This window comes from Etheostoma cragini, chromosome 4, assembly GCF_013103735.1.
Source record: "Etheostoma cragini isolate CJK2018 chromosome 4, CSU_Ecrag_1.0, whole genome shotgun sequence".
NCBI classification, from domain to species: domain Eukaryota; kingdom Metazoa; phylum Chordata; class Actinopteri; order Perciformes; family Percidae; genus Etheostoma; species Etheostoma cragini.
In genome coordinates, this window is record NC_048410.1 from 7,847,497 (window position 1) to 7,862,937 (window position 15,441).

At 42.3% G+C, this 15,441-nt stretch overlaps 1 protein-coding gene across 8 annotated transcripts in view; it reads left to right on the forward strand.

Moving 5' to 3' along the window:
- The window catches only part of magi1b (membrane associated guanylate kinase, WW and PDZ domain containing 1b), a 134,878-nt gene that overhangs the window by 93,945 nt on the left and 25,492 nt on the right, over positions 1-15,441 (forward strand). For 6 of the 8 annotated variants that reach the window (XM_034868553.1, XM_034868556.1, XM_034868554.1 and 3 more), the window contains 5 exons: positions 2,435-2,492; positions 3,410-3,534; positions 4,750-4,866; positions 7,811-7,996; positions 8,177-8,836. In XM_034868553.1, the coding sequence (XP_034724444.1) occupies positions 2,435-2,492; positions 3,410-3,534; positions 4,750-4,866; positions 7,811-7,996; positions 8,177-8,836 (1,146 nt within the window). The remainder of the gene's footprint in view (positions 1-2,434; positions 2,493-3,409; positions 3,535-4,749; positions 4,867-7,810; positions 7,997-8,176; positions 8,837-15,441) is intronic. The other 2 variants (XM_034868555.1, XM_034868561.1) reach the window with 1 other exon arrangement.

The following is a 15,441-nucleotide window of genomic DNA, read 5'->3' on the forward strand; positions in this document are numbered from 1 at the left end:
GTTTAGTTAAAAGAAGATTCGAAAGGTTTTCATTTGCCCCAGCGTCAGGAACTTTTCCCAGGAACCCTATTTTAAGTATCCGAATCAAAAAGATTCTTTAATCATCTAAAGCTGCATTAATCAATATTTTGTGTTTAAACATTGAGTCAAATGGCCAAATGTCATGTGAAAAGGGTCACCCACAGAGAACTAGCACACTGCTTTTAGCCTCGTCGTAGCTCTATTTTCTATCAGCGACAGGCAGCAGTTTACAGCAACAACAATAAATACAGAACGGACAACATGACGCGCAAAAACATAGACTTGTTAGCAGCTCTCTTCGTTAAGCAACTTAAACAGCCCTCATGTTATAACCATCAGATCAGTCCATAAGACAGCCCTTGACTGGATAAACATGTTTAATAAATATTGATCAGCAAAATCCAATAGAGGGGGGAGAAGGAACGCAATTAACTTCAGCTCTCGGAGGAGGAGCAGCGCACACAGACGCACACAGTGTGCCTCTGTGGTACACGCTTACTCAAATCAGTATCAAAAAAGATGCAGATAATTAAACATGTAATTCATCATGCTTGACTCCCCCTAAAATTCAAAATATGTTCTGGAAGATGGGCTGTAGGAAGAGGGACACTGTGAAAAACACGGCTTAATAAGTGACATACTGTATTTCTCTCTCTTTGTCTTTCTCATTTGGGTTTCCTATCACTGAAATGTATATATTGTTAAAATGGTTATGTCCTTTCTCCCCTTTTTCTCTCGCACACACACAAACACACACACTCACGCAATCACACACAGGTGCTCCTCCAGGAGCGGAACTAGTGCAGTGTGAAATCAAGTGGGTGATTAAAATTTTGTGCGAGGCGATGCAGGACCGCATTCCATTTAATGTTCCAGTTCAAAAATCTGAATGATAATTCACCATGCCTGCTTTGTGGGTTCATCCTGTAGAACGACACTATCACTGTAACCTGTGCTTTTGTGTTTGCTGCATTTAGCAGCTGTAAAGAATATGGAATTAGAGTTACTCGAGTTGCTTGCGAGACTTAAATTGACAACTCAGATTGCAGATTTTTGTCTGTGGTTGCTCTCAATCCATTAAGCTGACAAGTCATGGCTACCTGTTCGTAATCTGTAGTGTCATGAACAGACAATTTAAACATTCCCATCTGGCTTATTTTTTTATTTTATTTTTTTGCATCTGATTTGACTCCACTCCAACCAAGGGCCTTCATCATTAGAAAGCAGAGGGAGGCTCTCCAAGTTGGATGATTGTAATTACCATCTACTTGCACACAGGGTGATGCTTAATTGGCTGAGGGTAATGATATGTAAAACTGATACAGCATAGGAGATGATTATTGGACAATCTGTGTTTGTAGCCAATTAGAAGGCTCTGACATTATCTATGTGGAGGCCGGCCAATAATCAATGCTGCAGTAATCAGAGGGCTCTCTTGGAGATAACGGGATCACTTTCACTCGCAAACACTGTAGAAATACAGCAAGATTACACCATCGGGGCAATTACATGCTGTTGAAATGGGCTTCACATATTTTCCCAATTAGCGTTGATTACGATGAAGTTCACTTTTACCGTCTGTAAAAGTGTCTGCAGATGTGTGCTGGCATTACTGTGAGTAGGCAGCCACTTTCAATGTCATCTCCTCAAGTGAAGCAGGTTTTCAGTTGAATCAAGTTGCGGCCTTTTAGTTCACACAAGGTGACTCATTTGAACAATGAAAGACTAAATAATAATAATATAAACTTTAGCAGACAGAGAGACCACAGCCACACTACCTTTGTGTTTAGCCAAGGGCAGGTATCTTTTCACTATTATAGCAATCAAATTTTTTTTAGAAACATGTGTATTTTGCATAATATATGGACTGTTTATCAATGATATGAGGTTATGTGTGAGTATGTAGTAAAAAAAAAAAAAAACTACATTCATTTTCTCACTTTTCCCTCTACGTTGTCAGACTCAAGTCTTTTCAAATCAAGCTTTTTTTTGGTACAATGGTTTCAAAGCCTTGATTATGACTACTCCCTGCTCTCCTTTGGTCCCCCTCTTTTTTTACCTTCACCTGGATGTCCTCCCTTGCTTTTTTTCCTTCTCATTTTCTCTCCGACCCCATCACCATTCCTTTCTCCCACCTCCTTTCATATTGCCATTCCTCCATTCATTCATTCATCCCTGCCCAAGGGGGTCTTGCCCTGTTCTTATCTGATGTGTGGAAATGTCAGCAGTGTGAGGGGACAAGGAAGGGGGGATAGCCTGTGAAGCTGTTGAGTCTCTCTGGCCCTGGAGACTGACTGACACAATAAAGAGGTCTCTACTGGCCTCGCCTCTAATGACTCAATACATTGCCTACAACTTCACAGCCTTTAGTTTTCCTCTAGCTCACTTTTCTCTCTCTCTCTCTTTTTTCTAGAACTTCCACCAGGATGGGAGAAAATAGACGATCCAGTGTATGGGGTCTACTATGTTGAGTAAGTGATACACAGTATGTACACCAAACAAGACAACTTGTATGCAAACGCTTTAAAACATTTTTATTCTAAGAAAAGAAACTGTGGACCTTACTGTAAGAAGGAGCTGCTCTAATGCATGTACAGTTCTGCTTTAAGATGTCACAGCTGGATTTCGCAAAATCTATTTTGGTCTTTTGTGTATTTGAAAATGTAGGCCATGTTGTTTGTGTCATTTTCATTTGGGAAAACGTACGGCCGCGCGCTCGTGCGTGCGTCCGTGTACGTCTCATCTTGTGTGAAACCCCTGGGCCTCAGCATTAATACAAATGTGTTTCATGCGTTTTTGATGTTGTTCAAAGCAGCACCTGGGGGCTCAACGCTGTGGCATTTCAATTTCTTACCCTCTTTGTTTCTGCAATATTTATGTTATTCTAATAAACTGTACATTATTCACCCTTTCCTTCATTTGCTGTACAAAGTGTGTGTGCTTTCAGGTGTAATTGGACAGGGCTGGTAGGTTATCGGAAACCTCCCGGGGTTGGTGTGTGATTTGAAAAATGTTTGTAGCTTCTCTGAATTAAGTCGTTGTCAAAATGGGATTCATTTGATGTGATTGGTTGGCGTAAATGTGTCATGCATGTGTCAGAGAGGAATGTCTGTGTAAGTATAGATGGATACATGTGTATTGTGCCACTGGGTATTAATCAGATCTTATCACCATGTGTCCCCTCCCTCTCTTTGACCCTATCTCACTTTTTTTATTGTCTTATCCTGTCCTCTGTGTCTCCTGCTGCTCTCTACTTTCCTGCTAATGTTTACTTATTGTTCTAAATCCTATTTTCTATTCTTATTTTCTGTTCCTATTGTTTATTCCTCCTGTCCATTTCTTATTCCTCGACCTCCATTCACTCATTCCTCCTTCCGCCGTCCCAAAGTCATATCAACAGGAAGACCCAGTATGAGAATCCAATGTTGGAGGCTAAGAGGCGCAGGCAGCTGGAACAGCAGCAGCCTCAGCCCCAAAGCCAGCAGCCACCTGAAGGTGAGCGCTACATCCGAGGTTCGTTCACAAGCCCCTGCCAAGGGCGTCATTTCCTTTCTTTATATTCATGTTCATGTTCTTGAGTTGTCTGTGTATGTCTTTGTTTGTTTGTTTGTTTGTGTGTGTGTGTGTGTGTGTGTGTGTGTGTGTGTGTGAGAGAGAGAGATTGTGTCTTTATTGCAACTATTGCTACAGTGTTAATTGTTGTCGCCTGCTACTGCCTTATGATTTGCTAAGTGCCCTTCCATAAAGGCATAACTATTATTTGCGGCTGTACCACGCAGCCTTTTTCAATTAGATTTATGTTTTCTGTGTTGTTTTCGGACACTTGTTTGTGGGAATAACTTGAAAGATTTTTTTCTTGGGTAAAGACAGGTAAGTTCTTCTTCAACTGAAAAGAATCTGGCTGCTAAAGGGAGTTTCTTTGCTAATTTGCGTCTCTTGAGAGATCACTGAGTGCTACCAGTAATAACGGGGCTGATTTAGCTCGCACAGCGGCCTAAACACTACTAATTCCTAACCTTAGATTCCTATTGCTTCCTGTCTTCAATCCTATGCATGCACAGGATGGTCTAAAAGAGAGATTAATTGTAAATGCCGACCGACCCACATGGGAACTCTCCTGTCGCGCTCCACCTTGTACTCAGTCAGCAGAAATCAAACAATTCCACTCGATTACCTGCACATCCCCCCCCATCTGAAAACTCAATCTCTCTTCCAAAGAACTCAATACCTTCAAACAGGGTTTTTACCCATTGTTTCCAATTCTACATTGATTCTATCTCACAGTTGAGAATATAAATGAAGGGTTGGAGTCTGATCAGTGCTGTGTAGCCGTAATAAGGTGATTAATCAAAGCAGTAGCCACTGTAAGGAAATGGGTCGCTCTATTTTTACCAACCTGCATTTTTATTCAATAGGGAGATGAAAAACAGTGTTAAAAGCTTCATGAAGTTGGTGCGACTTATCTAACCTGAGGTTACATGTTATTTGAAGCTCTAGTAGAGGTTTAACATGATACCTGGTAGTCAAGTTGTTTTTAACCACTCCCATTCACGTATTGCTCTGTGGGAAGGCTTTGTGAATAGATATCAGGCTGACACCATCCCAGAAAATGTATCAGTTCCTCTAGTGTCACACACAGAGGAACTGATACACTCACTCACACACAGTAGGGCCGCTGTGCAACTGTCTAGACCCCATCTAGAGAAAATGTGCCTCTTGCTGTTGCAGAATGGATCGAGGACTCTGTGTTAGCAGGGGCCCCACTGGCCAGCTATGCTGCCAACCAGGAGACCTACAGGGATCCTCAGAGAGGTCCTCCAGTGCCCAACGCAATGGGGCAAAAACGTAAGTTCACATCTTTATAGAACTAAAGCGTGTAAAAGGATTAATCATTACCTTTTTGTTTCTAGGCTGTGTTACCCAGAGCGACTTATTACGACTTTCGGTGTCGTAATGGGGTTTGTTTTCCTGAGCTGGTGCCTCAGGCCCTGTTTGATTTTTCAAGATGGAGTCCCAGTTATGATTTGACACTATAAAGCTGCTCTCTGTATACATTTTGTTATAAATTCTTAATAACTCAAATACAATTCAACTCATCTGGTTATGTACAATAGACTACTTTTTTGCAAGAGAGTGCTCAAGGCAGTGTTTGTATTTTCATAACCAACAAACCGAATATACCTCTGCTAAGTACAGTTTTATTTTATATACGGGCCCCCTCTGTGTTTAGTGTGGCCACATGTTGCTTCTCATGGAACCCCTGTCATGCTGTTCCATTTTCTGGATCCAATAATGTCCTGATTTTACCCACTATTTAGCGACACTACAAACCTACAGACACAGTGTCTAGCCATTACTGTGTTTCCTTCTCCTGCCTGCCAGCTCCTTTTATACCAGCCTCCCACTAGCAGCTTTTCTAATTAGCACACCCATGGCAGAGAATTAACTGCCTCACCCCGTCTTTACCTCTTACTCTCCCTTGCTGCTCTGTGGGACGTATTTTCCTTTTCCCTCATCAGTCTTTTTATGTTATAGCTTACATTCCCAGTCTGGCTGGCTGTTGTTTCCTCCCGCCACTCTCTGTTTTGGCCATCTTTCTTTATCTATTTTACTATTTGTCTCTCGCTACATTGTACGGTCCTCGACCTAGATATTGTTTCAGAGAAAGGCGTCATTTGAAATCTCTTAATACAACTCCCCCCTTCATATTTCTTTTGCTTCCTGGTCCGTTCTTACATCTCTGGATCCCTCATGGATAAAGTCACCATCTATGTTCACAGTTTTATTAAATTTCCCCTGTTCTAAAATAATGATATTCAAAGACACTGCACACACAGACACACACTTATCACAAAAAAACACCAACACAAGGACACTAACTGACTCCATGGGTAATGGATGTTTCATTGAATTTGGCTTAATTTATGTTTGTCAATAAACCATTAGAGCTCATCTAGTCTTTGTATTCAGTTGCTGTTGCCCAGTCCTCACGTTCTCAGCAGTGAAGACGGTGGTTGAATTCCTCACTCAAGTTTTTAATTTAGATTGATTCAATCTCATATCTTTCTTTATTTAATTATTTAGCAAGAAGAACAAGGATGACTGATCAATTGGGTTTAGATTATTCTCATGACTCTGTGTTGATTAAACCCTCAGAACCGGTGTTGAATGACAGAGATATCTTGTTGCCAAGAGCCGTTCACCGAGGCAAAACCATCTCTCACAAATGCTTTTATTATGTAACTTTTATGCGTTAAGAATGACAACGATACTCACTTTTCACTATTGAAAACAGAAGCATGATCGGCGACTACCCCAATATTCTTTTTTCTCTCCAGCCCTGTCTACTTGCTCACGTCCAAAGAAAGAAAATACAATAGACACAGTGCAGCTTCCCGGCTGGTAGCATGCAGCTAAAGACACAGAGTAACGCTAGCTTACTGAGAGCTTGCAGTTTGACTTTCCCAGACACCATGCCGAGTGCTGTTGGAGATGACAGAGAAACAATAGAAAATCCTTCTGCTTCCCCGAAGTCACAGTGTGGCAACATGTTGTCTTACCCTTGAGTGAGTTACTGTATGTCAACAAACAACGAAAGCAAAGCATGTGGGCTCCGATGAGACTCCATGGTGACTTCAGGTGTGTTCAATCGCGCCACAAGGAAGCCACTTCAGCCCTGAACGACTGCTTCGAAGATACAGATTGGGGAGTTATTGCTGCAGGGACAGACCTGGAGGGACACACATTTGCACTCATTTATCAACTTCTGTTCTCTGAGTGTTTCTGAGAAGAAAACTGTTAAAGTGTTCCCTAATTAAAAACATGGTTCAATAGCAAGGTGAGGACCCTGCTCAGAACTAGACACTGCGTTTAAGTCTGGGGACCTGCAGGCCTACATAGAGGCTCGGTGAAGCCTGAGTAGGAGGATCAGGGACCTCAAACGCAGGTGCAAGCAGCGCATACACTTTATTAGCAACAACTCCAGATGCATGTGCCAGGGATAACTCTCACTGGCTATAAGGACAGCTACATAAACGCTCACCCCACAGACAGCACACTGCCAGACACGCTCAATCACTTTTTCTCCCGCTTCAACCAAAACATGACTGACATCCACCCCTCACTTTCTGAGAATAACAACCCCATACAGCTGCATCAACACCAGGTCTAATCCATCCTACACACAGTCAACGTGAGGAACGCAGCTGGCCCAGATGGCGTCACAGGAAGGACAATTTTCTATTTTGTTATTTCACATGTTACTATTTACCTGTTATAGTTTTGTTGTTTGTGATTTAACATATTGAGAGCTGCTAAACTGTATTTCGTTGTTGAAAACAATGACAATAAAGAAAAACAGACACTCATTGCAAAGTACCCTTCTGCCATCTAGTGGGTCTTATTGTTGCATAGAAATCCCTGTTGGAAAAAAAAATGTTTAATGTTAAATTGATTAGAATCGTGACGAAATTGTGACAACCCTAAATGTCCCATTTTTCACACACTATGGTGAACAAAACCATAGTCAATTGCCATTACACTGCATGTTCATGTTTGCACTGATCACTAAGAGTTGAGGTTAGTTGTGTATATATTAATGATAAAGTGTTAATGTTTGTTTGAGGTGAACCCTTTTTAATGCTGAAACACAGATTATATCACCGGACCTAGAACATCTTAAGCATTTTTGGTGATGTGCAAGCAGAACCCAAAGTTGCTTTATTCAGTTTGTGCTGTTCCATATGTTTATCAGAAAGATCTAAAAGTAATTATCTGTTTGTGTGTTCAGGGGGGAAGCCTTTCTTTACTCGGAACCGATCTGAGCTGAAAGGGACTTTCATTAATACCAAGCTGAAAAAGAGTCGTCGGGGGTTCGGTTTCACTGTTGTTGGAGGCGACGAGCCAGACGAGTTCCTGCAGATCAAGAGCCTGGTCCTGGATGGACCTGCTGCCCTCGATGGCAAAATGGAGACAGGTTGGTGGTCTACATTTATTAAAATTTAGAAAGAAGAAATGTTACTAATAAATATTGCTTTAGCATGCTGATTATGTATAATTAAGGAAGCTACAATGATGTGTCAAATTAAAGCTTTTTGATAAATACATTATTTGCATACAAAAGAAAAAAACTTCTACCTCTTCTCGACCTTTTAAGGTGATGTGATCGTGAGCGTCAACGATACATGTGTGCTAGGATACACGCATGCCCAAGTTGTAAAGATCTTCCAGTCCATCCCAATTGGCTCTATGGTCAACTTGGAGTTGTGCCGTGGCTACCCACTGCCCTTTGACCCCGATGACCCAAACACTAGCCTTGTAACCTCAGTGGCCATTCTTGAAAACAAGGAGCCCATCATTGTCAACGGCCAGGAAGCCTCCAACAGCTACGACTCGCCGTCCAGCCACGGCAGTCAGAACACCAACAACGGCTCGACCAACGGAGGAGCACCCATCAACGGCCTACCCCGACCCCACAGCCCCTCTGCAGAGGTGGCCTCCGATACCTCTTCCCAGCACGGCTACCCCAGTGACGTGGTCACCCTGGCCTCATCTATTGCAACACAACCGGAGCTCATCACTGTACACATGGAGAAAGGGGATAAGGGCTTCGGCTTCACCATCGCCGACAGTCCTGGAGGTGGAGGGCAGAGAGTGAAGCAGATTGTCGACTACCCACGCTGCCGCGGCCTCAAAGAAGGTGACATCATCGTGGAGGTGAACAAGAGAAATGTACAGAGCATGTCCCACAACCAGGTGGTCGACCTCCTCAGCAAGTGTCCCAAAGGCAGCGAGGTCACCATGCTGGTGCAGAGAGGTGAGTGGAGGCTGATCCCTCCTTACTCTATGCACGCTTTTTATCCCCCATGAACTTGTCACTGGTATTGTAATTGATGAGAGCAGATGAAGATAAGGGAGATGGATGGAACGGGTCTTGAGTTATGCAGCGGTTTCTGATTTATGTGCCCTTATGTTGAAGTATTGCGAAACATACCAAAACCTTTTCTATGAATCTGTTCGATGCTGTTGACAAAAAGTAATAGGCTTCTGCCTCACAGGCTGTCCCAGCTTACAGAAAGCTCTTTTATTGACAGATTTGTTAATGTAAATTGTTGAAAGCAAAGAAGAAATTGCAAAGAAGGTAAGATAATTATCATATGGCAATTTTAAGCAATTGAGGAAGTTGCTGAAAAAGAAGTGAGAAAGGAGAATGAGATGTTTACCCTGGATAGCATTGACAGTCAGAGGATTATAGCTTTCTTGAAATTGAAAGGTGCCAGAGAGAGGGAAAAGTTTAAAGGGGAGATGAAGGAACTATGAGAAAAGGATAAACATGCTACAGATGGGTTTAGTTGCTGTGTTTGTTGGTTCACAAACATGTGTAGTTTATTTTAGGCTTTTATTGTATTCCGATGTCAAAGCGAGGCACTTTAAAGAATAAGATGCCACCAGTTGCTGGGCATAACTTTTTTTCACCCAACTGGCTATCTTGCTTGATATAAGCTGAAGCCATTTTGCTGTTCAAATAAATTTTTAGCGTTGCTCAATGTCAATGCTGCAAAAACAGTGCGGCTGCATGTGAATGCTTCTAATCAACGTGTACCACCCAGGTTTTGTCAGGGTTTCTGATTTAAAATGACTGTTGCACAGAAGCACTAAATGGAAACAAAGCAACTGCAAATAAAGGATAAAACTGAAATGATGAATTTTGGTATTTTCCCTCCAATCCCCCTCATACTAGCAGACCTCCAGAGCTCGAAACGCACTGTGGGATACAAGTAATTGGACTATTTTCTCTGTCAGACTGTCCATAGCTTGCATTGGGGCTTATTAATTCAAGTAACTAAAAAGTGTTTTGTGTGTGCAAATGTGCAGTTTATCTCCTCTATAGGGTTATGGTCTCAGAATTGTTGACGTGGTATAAATGGTGAGATAAATGGCGGCCAAATCGTCATTGTAGTCTTTCTGTCTACAAGTGTGAAATCTGTCTTAATTTGTATCTATGTCTCTTTCTCCATGTTGTCACTCTCTCTTAGACTCACTTCTTGACACACATCCACACTCCAGTCGCACACAGACCAAACCGTTTCACTAACCCTCACTTGCTTTTGCTAATTTCTTCATTGTGCTAGTGTAGACAAGCTTTTGAAGTGATGAAACCCCATCATTGGCCGTCATTGAAACAGAAGGCAGTTTGGTACAAAGTGTGCCGGTCAGTAGAAAAAGGCACACAGGAAACAAACGGGAAGGACAATTTAATATATAGGGCGCCATTTTAACGATCTAAGCTTCACATGGTGTGAAGCTCATAGCGCAGGTGCGTTCAGGGCGTGTCCAAATCCACTTTTGCTTGTTTGATGGCAGTAAAAAGGGTCTGTGCGTCGTGCGCATGGTTCAAAAGTGTTGTACTTAGTGTCTTCATTAATTCATAGTTGTGTTTTGAGCATAACATGCAATAAACCAATCAGAGTGTCCTCTCCGAATCCCTTTAAAAGCCAAGCGCGTTTGTATCTTGGCACATTGCTATTATGATGGCGGATTTGCACCGCCATATTCTTATTTATAATCTTTTGCATGTTTGTGTGCTGCTGCGCTTCCGTGTGTGTGTGTGTGTGTGTGTGTCTGTGTGTCTGTGTGTCTGTGTGTTTGAGAGTGAGGGACAAGCATAATGTACGCGCGCTGTGCATAAGCCTAGGCGCAATTTACTAATTACTGTTAAAATAACAATGAAATGCTGCATTACTGACTTTAGACCAGCATTTGTATCAGGTGCAGGTGCATTTGCTAATTAAACAATGTGGATGCAGGACGGGAAATTAACAACCGCATCGGTTTTAAAATAGCAAAGACGCTTGCGTCGGGCTTTGTGCCGCGCTGTGCCAGGTACAAGATAGGTTCTGTAGTGTCTTTACAGCAAGACCTGCCTTTCTGCTGCTTCATGCAGATTATTAATAGAACAGAAGTCTGCTCACTGCACTTCTCCCATTTGCACATTTAAGTACCAAGTACTGGCTACTGTCTGTTTTACACAGATCCTTTCTGATGAAGAGCCTAATGCTTCAACGTCCCAACACAGCCAGTAATTAGTGAGCCAAATTATGAATTGGATTAGTGCAGTATGGACTTTTTTTTCTGTTTGTCCCACACTAGGGATAGGAATCAAACCTCCATGTTATTAGGTACCAACCAAGAATGTGTCCACAGCACTATGTAATAAAAGCTCCCAAGCCCTAAAACCTGGCTCTTTTTAAAATTATTTAAGTATTTATTTATGTATTTTGACTTTTTATTTTGGAATGAAACCCAGCCCCATCTAGCATCTGGACATATATGTGAATTCTGTGCATGTGTGATAATTAATTCCTTCTTCATTGAGTGAATTCCAACACATTTTCCTTCAGATTTCGCCATGAATAATGAATCTGTTTACATCAATCTGCGTCAGTCCTACATGTCTGACATATACACACACATTTGTACTTAGGAGAACATAAAGTTCAAGATACGGTGCCTTAATTACTCTCCCGCTCTTACTCTTCTCGTTGCTTTCATGCTCCTGCTCGCTCCATCGGTAGCAGCAAGGCACACTGGCCTCTAATTAGGGTCCTGATGTCAGCTTTGCTTATCAAACACATAGATCTTTTTCTCTCCTGTGCTCTCTTTACTCCCACTCTCCTTCCATCCATCAAGCATCTCTTCTTGCCTGAGCAAACACTGATGGTGCATGTACAGACACACACAGGCATTCACACACACTTGATGTTAGTCTCAAACACAAACAGTCATGCATCCAATTATGGAGTGCTGGCAAAACGAGCCTGGTCTTAATTGGTGCGGATTCAACCCTCCATCCCCCTTTTCTGTTTCCATTCCCCCACTGTCGGTATGTAGATTCATAACCTCTCGCCCACGTGAAAATGGCAGCCAATCCCTGCGGACAACATACAAAGATGCACACTCTCCCTTTTCACTCTGTCATTCTCATTATGTATGAGCATGTCCCAAAGTCAGCAGGTGTGAAAATGGGAGCATGTGTTTTTACGCCACCCAAGCCACAGTGTGCTGAACGTTGAGGTAAAGAGCCTGAGATGCATGGATGTCTTTGTGAAAACCTGGCAATGTGAATCTCATTTGAGGGTTTTTAGGCCCTTTCATATTCTTGGAATGAGCAAGCTAGATTTGCTATGATTGACAGTGTTTCATAGTTTATGCACACAACACATTTTTGTACTGAGATATACTGCCTATAAGCACACCTGCATGATTTATTACTTGAATCAGCTCTGTGTTTTGTGGTACATTGTTCTTTCATTTGTCTAATTACACTGCTCTAATGCGCTCATTTTCCCACGTCTGTCTTCTCCTGCCCTCACTGATGCGCCAACATAATTCATTTTTGGCCCCCGATGTCTTGCCGTTGGACAGGCGCTTATTTCCTCTCCTTTGTTCCCTTTAAAAAGGTGTAAGTGTTACAGGGTCCATAGGGACACTTACACCTGCTTTACAGCCTTTTGTCAACGAAAATCTGTTTGGGTGTCAAATTTTGGATTTTTCTTTCTACGTTTCTTTACCTGGCAGGTGCTGCAATAAATGCAAAGGTGAATTGGGCTTGGTTGGAAAGACAGCAGCATTGGGTGAAGGAAGAGTAATTGGTGGGATGGAAGGATGTCAAAGGATTAGCACGACGATGAAAGAGTGGCACAGTAACCCCCATGATGCTTTGCTCTCTCTCTATTCTGCTTTCTCTCTCCGCACGTCATGACTCATCAATCAATAGTGGCACATTAGTCCCTGCTGGGCAGTCAGGCCTTGCACTCCTCTCAGAATGAGAGATGGACCTTTTCTCTCCTCCCACGTAGCCAGTGTACAGACAAGTAGCAGGTTGAGGGACTGACACAGGCAAGAGGTGTTAAAGTATTTTGCAAATGTCAGTTTATTTGAGGAAGCCCTCCACTACACAGTTTTGTTCCTTGTCTCCGTTGAATAAATAGGAATCTCCGTACCCAAACAAATGTCAAAGACCTGAGATTATCTGCATGACTACTTGAAAAAATCTTAAGAGCATTTATTGTAAAAGCATCCATAGTGTTAAAGCACAAGGGGGTGTATTTCCTCTTGTTTATGTTTGTTTGCCTTTCCTCTCATTGCCTTTAAGTGCAGTGTGAAAGAGATGTTTTGTAACCTTGAAGGCAGACAGTGGGTTGAACTGTCTGTTTTCCTTTGTGTTGTCATTGACGTGCAGCTTAAACATCAAGTGGAACACTGCCAAACTAGATACCTCCTATTGGCATAATGTTGGGCAAGTGAGCAGACAGCTTGTAAATGTCTCCTGTCAAAAAGCACTCCACAGACCAGTGGTTTTTGAGGACACACACTGATAGGCACACAATTACGTGAACTCACATGACCCACATAAACAAACCAGTTACCGGCATGCACAATTGCGAGGCCCGTATAATGTGGACAGTCTTGTACACACCCATTAGAAAGAGATAAATGTTGATGATGGGTCCCTGCACAGACAAGTAGGAAATCAATTAACTATATGTGCAGGGAGCGTCGTATTTCTGCCCACTTCGCATTAAAGATTCTGCTGACTGCACGTTCCAGTGGCACCATAACGAACAGCATTGCATTCCTCAAAAGCAATGATGGGGCAGCGGCCTGCCCGCTAGGTGCCCACAATTCACCTCCGCTCATTTTGGGCTTGCCAGAGGCTTGTGTCTGTGAATCACTGCTTGTTGCACAGGGACATGGTGAGCCTCAGCCCTCTCCAATCTCCAATGTCTTCACACCTCCATAGCTGTTGGGCCAGTTTTAAATCTCCACCATTTCACCATCCTTTATTTCTATGACAATGCTCTGCAGATAATCTGCGCTGGGGTCTCCTCTGGATGGATGTGTGTATTGTGGAAGAAGGGGATTTAACACGACTTTTTAAAATCAGGGAAGACTTAATGAAGGGAAAAACACTTATATTTATGTTTTTTATATATATAATAAAGCGCTATGGCCTTCCATGTAAGAATTGTAAGAAAATATTACATTATTCATTTTCACTTTTTGCATGCATGCTCTCCCTGGTCATCTTTGGTATCTACAGTATTTAGAGACATTGCTACGCTCCTTTGTCACAGTTAATTTTACTGTTTAGACACACAGAGGGAGCTAAATAAAGGATTACTCTGAATGGCTGTCACATCCTGGCTGCTGAAGTGAGTTGTTTACTCCTTGGAGACCGTCTGTCAGTTCCCCACGATCAGCAGGCACTGTCCCCACGGGGAAAGATGGACCTGCCTGTTGGAAGCCATTGCTCTTAGCCATGATCTACCAACACACAAATACAAAGACACGCACTGTGGAAAGACAACATAATCTTCTTAATAATAGCTTTCGTTTAGTAATTGGTGTGCTGTGTGTGTCAGATTTTTGCAACAGGATCTATTGACAACAGATTGATCTGTTGAGGAGGAAAGAAGCCGAGGGTGCAGTACATCCTGTCAACCTGAAACCAGTTCAGCCAAACGCAATTATTCCAAAACAGAGCGTCTTCGTCTTTCCAGTTCACACATTGTAATGTGATGTTCTGTGTTCTACCACACCTTATTTCCAGTGTTGGCAAAATAATCCACCACACAACCTCTTCATGCACCCAAACTGCTGGACTTAACCAGCTGTGGGGCAGTCACACAGAGAAAATCAAGTTGTGTACAATGAAAATCATGGAGTTTTTCCCTCAGGCAGTAAAACAAGAACACTGTTATTCTGTTAAGCTCAATACAATGTTTTACTGCAATACTCATATATACTGAATACTTTAATATTGTGGCCTTATTGGAATTCACAATAATCAGTTAATAGTTCAATCATAAAAAACACATACAATACAAATGTAGTGCCCCGTAGGTTGAGCATTATTCATGGTTGCGAATGCTTTTTCTGCCACAAATTTTAAGATTTAGTAAGCATAATGAAATGAGCTGGGGGGCCCTACAGCTCTCCTGGTACATGATTTGAAAGCTGGTGGCCCTGAGGATTTAGTTGGCGCTCTCGCACTCAGGCCAGCCGAGATCTCCCACCTGTCCAAATCCGCTGTTTCCTCGCTCTTGTATGTAAGGAGTACTGGAGATTGGCCCAAACACCCACAACACTTTTTGATTTGGGAGCTTCAAACACACAGTGGTGCCTCACACATTGCACACACTGCTTCTGCCTACCAATGTAGTGTAGATCTGCACACAGTTTTGCTTAATTTGTCAACAGGCATCAAGGCTTTATAGTTTAGTTGAGCTCTGTCTTTAATAGATTAATATCTCAATTAGTAATATTGCTTTTACATTAAATATAGAGTCCAAGGTCACATTTCAAAACGTACCGTGCATTGCCAAGACCAGAATTGCCCTTTGTCTGTTTCTTGCTTTC